At 37.0% G+C, this 12,653-nt stretch overlaps 1 protein-coding gene across 5 annotated transcripts in view; it reads left to right on the forward strand.

Moving 5' to 3' along the window:
* NUP205 (nucleoporin 205) overlaps positions 1–12,653 on the forward strand; it is an 81,510-nt gene that overhangs the window by 54,766 nt on the left and 14,091 nt on the right. For 4 of the 5 annotated variants that reach the window (XR_002179650.3, XM_019951177.3, XM_019951126.3 and 1 more), the window contains 6 exons: positions 1,195–1,343; positions 2,269–2,460; positions 3,355–3,476; positions 4,993–5,131; positions 7,159–7,285; positions 12,307–12,383. Coding sequence is in view for 3 of the 5 variants with exons in the window: in XM_019951177.3 (XP_019806736.1) it covers positions 1,195–1,343; positions 2,269–2,460; positions 3,355–3,476; positions 4,993–5,131; positions 7,159–7,285; positions 12,307–12,383 (806 nt within the window). In the remaining 2 variants the exon portion in view is untranslated. The remainder of the gene's footprint in view (positions 1–1,194; positions 1,344–2,268; positions 2,461–3,354; positions 3,477–4,992; positions 5,132–7,158; positions 7,286–12,306; positions 12,384–12,653) is intronic. The other variant, XR_012334085.1, reaches the window with a different exon arrangement.

A 12,653-nucleotide genomic window follows, 5' to 3' on the forward strand; every position in this document is an offset into this window, starting at 1 on the left:
CACCTTGTGTGTACTTTTTTTTTGTGGTACGCGGGCCTCTCACTGTTGTGGCCTCTCCCGTTGCGGGGCACAGGCTCTGGACGCACAGGCTCAGCGGCCATGGCTCACGGGCCTAGCCACTCCGCGGCATGTGGGAACTTCCCGGACCGGGGCACGAACCCGTGTCCCCTGGATCGGCAGGCGGACTTTCAACCACTGCGCCACCAGGGAAGCTCTTGTGTGTTATTTTTATTTTTCATGGTTAAACCTGCTTTGTTTTGCCCTCCATTCTGATCACCCTGTCTTGAGAATCTTTCCTCAGTTTAAAAACTGCTACCGTTGGCATATATACACTACCAAATGTAAAATAGTTAGCTAGTGGGAAGCGGCTGCATAGCACAGGGAGATCAGCTTGATGCTTTGTGACCACCTAGAGGGTGGGATAGGGAGGATGGGAGGGAGACGCAAGAGGGAGGGGATATGGGGATATATGTGTACGTATAGCTGATTCACTTTGTTATACGGCAGCAACTAACGCACCAGTGTAAAGCAATTATACTCCAATAAAGATGTTAAAAAAAAAAACTGCTACCATGTGCTAGTTGGGGAAAAGTCATAAGATTAGTTTCAAATACAGATTATTGCTTTATGTAGTGTATTTATGAAACTTTTCTAAAAGGTTTATAGGAATCTATGTAAAGCATATGATCCTATCTTGAATTATTAGTGTTCCTTGAATTAAATTAAATTTAATTAATTTAAATTATCTTCATAATGAGTATACCTTTTCTTTTTAATAAATATTTCAATTAAAAAATATAAAAGAATAAAATATCTGTTTTTTGGAAGCAGATCTTTGTCTACTTTGTACCTGCTCCTTTGTAGCCAAATTCTCGTAGATCTCAATAAAAGATAAAACCAGATTGATTAGTGGAATAAATACAGGAATGTTTCTCCTGGGGTTTCATAGTTCATTTTGATTTCTTTAAGGATAGTTTATCCTTTTCCTAATACCATTGTTCTCAGTGTACATACATGGAATAGTGCATTGTGTTCTTAAAGTTTACCTGCCTAGACTCATTGGTTGATGGGTCTTTGTGTGCAGGCAATAATGGAAGGATTTTTCTGTTGTCGTCATGTATGAGGTGTAATTACTCAGTTACCAAACTGCTTTTTGCTGGAGTGTTTTATATGTCTTCTATTGTAACCCTTTAGCCAAGAAAACCATGTGGGAAAGGCTGACCGCCCCTGAAGATGTGTTTAGTAAATTACAGCGAGAAAACATAGCCATCATTGAGAGCTATGGTGCTGCCCTCATGGAAGTGGTCTGTCGAGATGCTTGTGATGGTCATGAGATTGGAAGGGTACAGTAACTCCTGCTTAGTATTATAATTGGATAGATATTTTGACTTATTAAGGCATAAACTGGATCAGCTTTTCAAATGTATGTTATATATTGGGAATTATTTTCTGTAATATATTTTAGTGAATTTTCTTATTTACTATAATTTTGAATTTCTGTTTTGTTCATTCATATGTTTTGTTTACTTACGTTCAGAATCCTTTATTTGTTCAGACTGTACCCTCAGAATAATCTTTTTGCTAATTTTGAGATTTGCCTTACACTGGTAGAAATTAACCAGCAGAGATGCTGGTTAATCAAGATCTTGGCATAAGAGAATGCTGGATACGTAGCTTTTATACTGAGTGTATCTTTCTCTGCTTTTTCAATGAGTATTTACATTTATATGTCTTTAAAATATTATGTCATACTGGTGATAATACAGTGAGAAGATAATTCCCTGCTGGTGGAAAATTACATAGCATTTGAATCATGTAGTACGCTCTCAATTATGTTAAAAAAATATTTGGGAAGACATAGAACGAAGTAATCTGTGTTTCTCAGATAATGTATTTTCTGTATAAGTTTTCTGTTTTCTACAAGGAGCATGTGAAACTTTACAATTGGGGGGAAAAGCTATTTTTAAAAATCCCTTTCCTCCAGCAAGTAATGTTTAGATTTTGCTAAAATATATTTAATGCCATTATTTTAATGTGTTAGGTTTTGTTTCAGAAATATAACTTTACCCTGAAATTTTTTCTTTTATTAATAAATCAAGATTCTGGATATATACATACATTTTTCTCAAAAAAAAAAGAGAGAATTGTATTGCAGGCAACCATTCTCCTTATAAGAAAACTTTTAAACATTTCCAGATAAAGGGAGTTACTGTTGTTGATTTTGGTAGCCATCTCCACATTTTGGATTTTGATGTGTTCTTCCGTCAGATGCTGGCACTGGCTCTACTTGATCGGATTGTCTCCGTAGATAAGCAGCAGCAGTGGCTTCTGTATCTTTCTAACAGTGGCTATTTGAAGGTGCTTGTGGACAGCTTGGTAGAAGATGACCGTACTTTGCAGAGCTTACTCACTCCACAGCCTCCCCTTTTAAAAGCCCTTTATACATACGAATCCAAAATGGTAAGGCTTTATATTCACTTGAAGTTAGATCAACAGGTCACTTCCTCTTGAGGTTAAGGATGTATTAAAGAAAACTAACGTGGCCTACATTTTGCATGTTTCTATCATACAAACTGTAATCATTTCTAAGGAGTTTTAAATTTGGGCACATGTGCTAGAACTGTATCTTCTGAGCATGCCAAAGTTGAGTTGAAATGATCCTGAGAGGGTTAGTTGGGTACTGAGACTGCTGCTTACTCACTTCGATTGCTGGTGGTGGCAAAGCCACATGACACCCAGTGGTCTATGAGGAGAAGAGTGAGCAAAAATGTCCTTCCGCAACGAAAATCAGACTGTTAGTTGCCTGTTGAAATTCCAATGTAGATGTGCTGGTTCTACTTTAAATACAGGATTTTTCAGTACAGTGTATATAATTCATTTCCTTTCCTCCAAATCTGTTTTAATTTCTGTTTCCTCCTGCTTAAAAATACCACAAATGTCACAATAAGAGAAGCACTAAAGTCTTAGATTCTTCATTAATTCTGTTTTCCTTCCTTCATTCATTTATTCAACAAGTATTTATTAAATATCTGTTACATGCCAGGTATGGCACTAGGTAGTAGAGATACAGCTGTGAGCAAAACAATCTTCCCTGCCCTCCATAAGCCCACATGATGATTTAGTTGAATGCTTAATCCTTGCAAGGTGTATGTAGCGCTTCAGATACACTGTGCCATTTACTCCTCATAAAAATCCTATGGTTAAGGTGGTATAATATGCCCCTTCCTAGCTAGCTCAGAATTTCTCTTCACCAGTGATTACAGATCAGAAATGTGCTATGAGAAAGTCTCATTTTAATGTGAGACGCTTGGCTCTGATCTCTGTACTGATGATTTTTGTTTCATAACTTCTTAGGCATTTCTCACAAGAGTGGCCAAGATACAACAGGGCGCTTTAGAGCTGCTGAGGTCCGGGGTGATTGTGAGGCTGGCACAATGCCAAGTCTATGACATGCGCCCAGAAATGGACCCACAGGGGTAAGCATCCATATCAATTTATTTATTTTTTTATGGTTTTTTTAAAATTTAATTTTATTCATTTTTTTTATACAGCAGGTTCTTATTAGCCATCTGTTTTATACACATCAGTGTATACATGTCAATCCCAATTGCCCAATTCATCACACCACCATCCCCACCCCCTGCCGCTTTTTTTAAAGTTACCAGTAAAGGATTATTAAGGGAAAAAAAAAAATTTCAAACATAATTTTGCCGTTTATAATTCTGTTGGAGCAGTACTCTCATCTTGATGGTTTTGTTTGGTCATATACCCCTGCCATTAACTAATAAATGAAAGTTGCTAATAGGGTAAAAGTGGGTAGGGACCTAGTGCTTTCCATTTTAGAGCAGTAACGTAAGAGGGAAATGGGAGAGCATTTTGTTAGACGTTTTTCTTCCCAACTTTATTGTTCTGTTTAGTAGAAGTACATGTTTTCAGTTATACTGGTCTTTTAAAGTATTGTAATGAAATTATAATTTGTTGTGGATTTTCTTTTCTTGATGACTTGAATAGTATTTTATATTTTTCTCATTTTAACATTTTACCAACTGCTTGCTAATTTGAAAGCTTCAAGTGAAATTATTTTAAGTTTCAAACTTTCTAGCAGATTTCTCAGTTGAGTTTGAATATGAATTTTTTCTTTTTTGTCTACATGGCTGCAGCATTGTTAGGGCCTATAGCATACCCTCCTACTGTTAAATAACGATTTAGGTCAGTTTGAGTAATTTTCCTCAAAAGATCCATTACCAAATTGTATGTTTGAGTTTTTCAGGCTTAACTATAGAAATATTTTACTTCTAGAAAAGAAAATGTTTTTAGTATAACTTTCTAAGGTTTTAAACACAAGAGTTATTACTTTCACCTTAGGTGAAGAGGATTGAGTAAATTGTATTCCTCAGTTCATGGCACATTATTATTGCCTGTCTTTGGAAAGCCTTTCTGTTATTTCTTTTTATTTCCATATTCTGCTTTCATTCTCTTCTCTTCAACAGGCAACCTTTTTTTTTTGTTCAAAAATTTAAATAGAAATATTTACAATAAATAATAGTTTATTAATAGTGTTCTGAGACCTCATCTTAAAGGTTAAGTGATTTTACAATCTCATTTTAATTTTTAAAATCTTGTTTTATTTTATATAATGGACAATGTAGATTCATTTTTGGCTTTGGGTGTACAAGAGGGAAATTTGGGGAGAGTAACTTTTGTTTCTGTCTGTTTCTCACACATAGTCTCTGTGGCCCAAGGGAATATTTAGAGTAGAATAAGTATGTTTGGGGAATTTTAGCACTGTCTTTTCAAATTTATGCAATTATTCTTTACGAAGATTTTTAAAAATTCAGATTTTTTCACTAACTGTACCTCTGGGATACAGAGTCCTCATTAGTAGCTTCACATCTTAATTAGCCACCTGTGATGGTTTGCCGTGGAGATGGTCGGGGACTGTTTTAACTGTTGGACTGCTGCTCTCTCCTTGTTCACTGGATGCAAATCAAGCATGTTTGGCCTGAGAGATGCCCCAGTGTTCATCCCTACTCCAGTGGACCGGTACCGCCAGATTCTGCTTCCAGCTCTCCGCTTGTGCCAGGTCATCCTCACGTCTAGTATGGCCCAGCACTTGCAGGCAGCAGGGCAGGTAAGAGGATCCTTAGTGTAGAAATCATCAAGTGCAAAATCTTTATTTTACAAATGCAGAAGCCCTAGGCATAGAACGCTTAACGTGAATTTACCTTAACCGTTCTGTTTGTGGCAGAGCTGGGTATTGAACATAGACCCCTTGCACTTTGCTCTGAACTTTATCGGTCTGTTTTTGTACTCTTGTTTGAATGAAACACCACAGCTAATTAATAGAATAGTGAGATAGAAGGCAAGAGATCTAAATTTGTTGTTCTGCAAAAGGAAGCAGTTATTGTGATAGAAATAAGCTGGCTTCTAAAATGTAATTTAACCAGGTATTTATTAGAGAATGCTGTTCCTTTATTAGACCTTGCAGAAAATACAAAAGATAAATGATGATGCCACATTTAGTTGTGATGTTTAAAGAATGAGTAATTTAAATAAGTGAGTTTCTAATAAAATATTTTTCCTTCAAACACCATAAATTAGTTTTATTTTCATTGCTTTTCAGTGAAATCTTCAAAAATATGTTTGTTTCTTAGACTAATAATGCAATATGCAATTTAACCTTTTACTGATTAATTAGGCTTATCACTAAGAATCTGCAGTTTTTTATTGTGTTGCTCTATTATTATGATACCCTCAGGAATTAGGACACATCCTAATAATTTATGGTGATTTTATCTGCTTTCCCTGCCATCAGTCTTCAGGCATACTTTCCCAAGATAGAATGCTGCTGTTTCTAGTGTGCTACCTGATTTTATATTGCGTTAGTCTAAGTGACATTCTACCCCTTTCATATGCAGCCTTTGAGTCAGTTCTTTAACACTCAAAAACTTTGTCTTCTACTTTCTCGAGATTAAGGTTTTTTAGAAGAAGTGGGACATTGTGATACAAGGCCAGTCTTATACTGAGCATAGTGGAATTACCTGAGTAGGTTCTTTAAAAAATACAGATTACTGAGTTTCATGTCCAACAATGATGGACTCTGAGGCCAGGAATTTGTATTAAAAAATAAAAGTGGCACAGTTCCTGAGAGATTCAAATGTTCAGCCAGTTGTGGTGTAGTCCCTGCCTTCAGGGAATCTATAATCTAGTTAAGAAGATGTTTGAATGTGAAAATGAGTAGAGTCTTCTATGATGGTACACTGTAAAATGCTAAGCTGAAAGGGCACAGTTTAGAAGTCAAGATTTGTATCTCATTTACTTTCATCATATCAAAAGGAGAGTTAGACAAAAGCTTTTATGTGATTGTCCCCATGTCACACTAGTCAGACTTTCACAGAGCAAACTTGAATTCAGTAAGTCATTTTTTAAAAATAAATTTATTTATTTATTTATTTTTGGCTGCATTGGGTCTTCGTTGCTGTGCGCAGGCTTTCTCTAGTTGCGGCGAGCAGGGGCTAGTCTTCATTGTTGCGGTGTGTGGGCTTCTCATTGCAGTGGCTTCTCGTTGCAGAGAACGGGCTCTAGGCGCATGGGCTTCAGCAGTTGTGGCACGTGGGCTCAGTATTTGTGGCTCGTGGGCCCTAGAGCGCAGGCTTAGTAGTTGTGGTGCACGGGCTTAGTCGCTCTGCGGCATGTGGGATCTTCCCGGACCAGGGCTCGAACTCGTGTCCCCTGCATTGGCAGGCGGATTCTTAACTACTGAGTCACCAGGGAAGTCCCAGTAAGTCATTTTTGAACACACTCATTTTAAATTCATGTTCTAGTTCCATTTAGACAAAAATTTTAAAAAATAGGGGTCAAATAATAGTTTTCATACAGTAGTTCCAAGTTATATTATACTCTTCTATAGTAGCTTCTAAGTGTATTAATCTCTAAACTTTGAAATAATCCTTATCTTTAGCTTTCTTATAAAATTTAGTTAGATGTTTGCTTCTTGAAAATAAACTACGTAAATGCAAAAGACAACTGCTTATCTAATATTCTTCATTACATTAAATTACTTGCTTCAATGTTATTAAACAGATGGATATAAATTTATAATACAATTTTCTACTCTTCCACCTGTTTTTCCATTTCCCCTCCTTTTCTTCGTCTTAGGTGTTGCAGTTTCTCATTTCTCATTCTGATACCATACAAGCAATCCTGCGCTGTCAGGATGTTAGTGCTGGGTCTTTGCAGGAATTGGCTCTGCTGACAGGAATTATAAGTAAAGCAGCACTTCCTGGTGAGTTGATTATGTTGAATGGATTTTTACCAGTGCTTTACAGACTGACATACACTTAATAGAATGAGGTTATTGTTACTTTGCAGCTATATATTACTTATTTGAGATTGGAACTAACAGAGTTAACTGCCTTTTTTAAAAAAAAATTATTTAGTTATTTATTTCATTTTTGGCTGCGTCGGGTCTTAGTCGAGGCACACGGGGTCTTTGTTGCGGTACGTGGGATCCTCTGCTGCGGCATGTGGGATCTTAGTTCCCTGACCAGGGACTGAAGCTGTGTCCCTTGCATCAGAAGGTGGATTTTTAACCACTGGACCACCAGGGAAGTCCCCTTAACTGCCTTTATTTGAAGTAATATGTTTATAAAAGTGATATATGGTCAGTATAAAAAATTCAAAAAGTTCAAGAAAATAATTAACACTCAAATCCCACTATCTAGAAATTATCAAATGTTAACATAGATAAGTAGCTTTTCAAACATTGCTCCATGTATATGTATGTATTGGTGGGGGGGAGGGGCGGTGGAGAGAAACAGACATACAGAGGTACTTTTCGAGAATGGGATACCTTTTACATTCAGTTTTAGAAAACAACTATTTAATTTTACGTGAACTTTACAGATGAAAAACTAATTGAAGAGAAACTGAAGACATTGATGAATTCCAGACAAATGTTTCTTTACTACAAGTGTACAAGAGATATTAATTCTTAAAATATCACTATGATTAAGAAGAAAAAAAGATTATGATAAACTACTAAGATATTTTGGTCATTAAAAACATTTTTTTTACTACATATTTTACTACATGTTTTTTTACTACAAATTTTAGACAGGGGGCTTCCCTGGTGGCGCAGTGGTTGAGAGTCCGCCTGCCAATGCAGGGGACATGGGTTCGTGCCCCGGTCCGGGAGGATCCCACATGCCGCGGAGCGGCTGGGCCCGTGAGCCATGGCCGCTGAGCCTGCGCGTCCGGAGCCTGTGCTCCGCAATGGGAGAGGCCACAACAGTGAGAGGCCCACGTATGGCAAAAAAAAAAAAAAAAAAAAAAAAAATTTAGACAGAATCAACTAACTCCTGATGTGAAAGATGAAGTAATGAGTTATTTTACACTTCTTTTTCCACCCTCATGTTGTTTGCTTGTATTATATTTACAAGTAAATATCATTTATATTCAGTCTTGTAACCATAATAACTTCAGTTATTTAGTTTTACTTGTATATTTACATGGATTCACAGAAAAACACCAATTCTTTTTTTTCCTCCTATAGCTTCACCATTTCTGAGTTCTTTCTTTTGATTTATCTCTTGGTGTTTTTAATTTGTATTGAGGTCCCCTCCCCTAAGAAAAAGTATATAATCTTCCCTGAACTCTCTAATGTTTACAGACATCTAAAGGTTACCTTTATTCTTGAATGAAAGCATGGCCTACTATTAATAATAATGTCATATTTTTTTTACAAATGAGGAAACTGAGGCACAGAGAGGTTAACTTGTCCAAAGTCACACAAATAATACTGTAGGGTTTTTCATGCACTGTGGCTTCTGAGTCTGTGTGCTTAACTACTAGCCTATACTACCTCCATCTTTATATTGCTGTGGAGAAGTCTGAGGCCAACTTCTGATTCTGCCCCAACACCCACAATATTTTTTCCTCTCTGGGCATGCCTCAGTACCTGAGCCCTTTGTGTTGGGAGAAGGAGAGAGTTTGGAAGGGCAGAGTGCAGTGCATATTAAGGTACTTAGAGACTGTGCTCATTCTTCGGAGATCCCAGGGTCAACTCCACCCAGCCTTGGAGTGTCTTAGTCCTGTGTGCTTATTATGTTCATTTCCCCACTTCATTCCAGTGTCCTGAGATGATACCAAGACAGGCCACCCTTGCCTTTACTAAGGTCCCATAGTGCTATGTAGTGGTTCTTCTCCAAATGGTTTTTACCTTGGTTTCTCCTAATTGCTAGTTCTCCTAATTACTTAATTTACTTAATCACCCGAATGTGCTGCTTCGCAAATTGTGGGGTCTCCATGAGAATTTGCAAGAGTTTGTTGGCTTATCTTCTTTTCTCTGTATTGCTTCTGAGGGGTGGGATGAGGGTCATGAGTTGAATTATGCTACTTACTCCCCTGGAATTTTCTTCACCTCCCCTTTTTTTTTTTCCTTAAGCACCACCATGCTTTAGTATTTATGGCGTAAGTTGGCCCCTTTCCCTTTTTGGTGAATTTCATTTATTTGTAGTTGATTATAGAAGGGACATTCTATGATACTACTTCATTCTGCCATCTTAATCCAGAAGTCCTGAGTTAGTACAGAGAGAATTTACCTTTTATCATATCCTCTGGCAAGGTGATTTTATTGATGAATTTTCCTTTCGTTCCTTTTTCTTTGTTTTTGTTTTTGTGGTACGCGGGCCTCTCACTGTTGTGGCCTCTCCCGTTGCGGAGCACAGGCTCCAGACACGCAGGCTCAGCGGCCATGGCTCACGGGCCCAGCCGCTCCGCGGCATGTGGGATCTTCCCGGACCGGGGCACAAACCCATGTCCCCTGCATCGGCAGGCGGACTCTCAACCACTGTGCCACCAGGGAAGTCCCCTTTCGTTACTTTTTAAAAATACTTGAAATATTCTGTATTTTACTAATAGCAGCATTTAACCCTGTCACTGTATTAAAATTATCTTCAGAAAGGCACAGTTTATTTTAACATGCTCATGGTATATTCAAACAAAATAAAACAATAAAGCACTCTGACCAGCAATTCCTGCTTCCTAAAAGGAACCAATTATCAATTTATACTTTGTTTTTCTAGCAGTTTCTCTGCTCGTGGTGTAAAAATTTTTTCCTCCCTACACAAATGAAATACCATACACACTGCTCTGTAATTTTTTCCCCACATTATGTTTTGGGGATTTTTTCTCATCGGCATGTATAGTTCCTACCTGACTCTTTAATTGGTGGAATAGTTTTCCAATTGTGAGGTGGTTACCCAGACCCCTGTGACACGTTGACTGTTTCCGATCTTTTTAAAAATGTCAAACAGTATGGCATTTAATAACTTTGTGTGTGTGTATACATATACTTATACATTTTTGTATATTTGAGCTGGTAGGCTTGGTAAGTTCCTGGCAGTGCTTTGTCAGATATAAATATACTTTTATATATATATACACACATACATATATACCATTACATACGTGTGTGTATATATATACACACACACACACACACTTTAAAATAATTTTAAAAGATAATGCAAAATACCCTCCTAATTTTTTAAAATAACTTTAAAAAATAATTTATACTCCTCTTAACCCTACTCTGCCCAGTTCAGCCCTTGATTACTTATGGTTTTGTATTATCCTGTAATTTTACTATATGGTTTTGTCTTAAATGCTTAGCCCAGTACCAGATATGTTGTACCTCCTCAACTACTTATCATCAGGTTAATTTTTTATCTGTGACCCACAGATATTCTGTAAAGTGTTTTGGAGTTGAGGATGATATATATGGTCCACAGCACTCAGGTGGCATGTAGCAGAAAGGTCTTAAGAATCTGAGAATTGGACTTCCCTGGTGGTCCAGTGGTTAAGACTGTGCTTTCACTGCAGGGGACACGGGTTCGATCCTTGATTGGGGAAGCTCCGCATGCCACTCGGTGCTGCCAAAAGAAAAAAGAATCTGAGAATTGCTAGTTTTTTAAAATAGAGGCAGCAGTTGATGTGCAGGAGGAATGAAAGAACTGGGGAACAGAAACACAGGTTGCAGAGATCAGAAAGGTTAAGGACAAACAGGAAAAAGCCAAAGTTCCACGGTAGTGTTAAGTGCAAACTCCAGCTTTCAAGGGGTTAAGATGGAAAAGGAGGGCATGAGAATCACAAGCAACAAATGGAGAAAAAAATATTTCAAGAATTTGATATTAATCAGGGTTTTACTTGGTTTTGTTTTGTTTTGGAGTACAAGGGAGACCTGAACACATTTTTAGATAGTGCAGAAAAATCCTCTGCGGTAGGGTAAATTTTAGAAAGTAATTAAATAAAGTGATTCTGGGAACCTACTCCCCGTGGAGGTGGAGGTGGGAAAGGGAAAGGAGCTAGTGGAGCAGTGAGGCGCAGGTGAGGTAACAAGCCAGCATGTGCCAAGTGATATGAGTATTTTCTGTAGGTTTGTGTAGAGGTTGATGGGCTGAGAAATCTAAAAGGAGGAAGGCTTGTCATTATAAGGAGCAAAGGATAAGGTTCCAGGTTATGTGCTATGGAGTGTATGCTTGGAAGTAAGAAATGGATTAAAGGGATTGTGAAAACACATGGATAGTTAGGGTGGCTGGGACAGGATCAGCTGGGTTCTCCTCATGGCTACAGTCATAGAACAAAGAAATAAACCAGTGGAGAGAATGACCCATGGGTTTGCTTGGAGGGCTCAATAGAAATAAAGGGAGTCCATGGTACTATAAAAGGTTGATCAGCTTTAGGGATTTCGTAATGGGTCCAAACTGAGAAATTGAATGGCAACTTTTTTGTGTATGTGTAAACTGTACTTTACCTAAGGGAAAAGAAAAAAAATCAAATGGTACAATACATAGACAAGATAAAAGAAAAAAAATGCATTTCATTTTTAGTGTTTTATATTCTGAACTGTTACATGAGAAAGTAATTTACTGCTGAGTTTAGAAAATTTTAACTTTTATGTTTATAAATAAAAAGTCGATTTTTCTCAAAAACTTTGAAGTGCCTTTTTGAATTACTGATTCAGTCTAGATTTAGCTTGCATATGACTGAATGTGTGATGTGGTACACTTAACATATTGTGTGGTGGTACACAATCTTTGTAAAGTCGTATTTCTCAAACCTCCTTCATGGCAGAGTCTGTGTCTATTTATGCATATATATATAAAAATATATATTTATACATATATAAATATATATATGTATACATATATAAATATAAAATAGTAAAACTACCATTCCTGGTTTTTTAATGTTTTTAATTTTTTGATTATAACACTACATTTAAAAGCATCCCAAATTTTATAGGTATACTAAGTGAACTTGATGTTGATGTTAATGAAGGATCTCTAATGGAGCTACAGGGACATATTGGAAGATTCCAGGTAACTGATTCTTTCTTATTTCTTTTTTATTTTTTAAATTAAAAAAATTTTTTTTACTTCTTTAAAGAGCAGCTATAAGACTTGTAACAAAATACAACAGTCCTCTCACTGATCCTCCCCATTCTGCTCCCTGAATTTGGGTAAACCCAGCAATGGTTTTAATTGATTCTTTCATATCTCTAAATAATATGCTTATGTTACTACTACTTGATTTTCCAATTTTAAGAGTCATCTGTTGACCTTCCATCAAGAAGGATGAGAATTTAGATC

The sequence above is a fragment of the Tursiops truncatus genome, chromosome 9 (assembly GCF_011762595.2).
Source record: "Tursiops truncatus isolate mTurTru1 chromosome 9, mTurTru1.mat.Y, whole genome shotgun sequence".
Lineage (NCBI taxonomy): Eukaryota > Metazoa > Chordata > Mammalia > Artiodactyla > Delphinidae > Tursiops > Tursiops truncatus.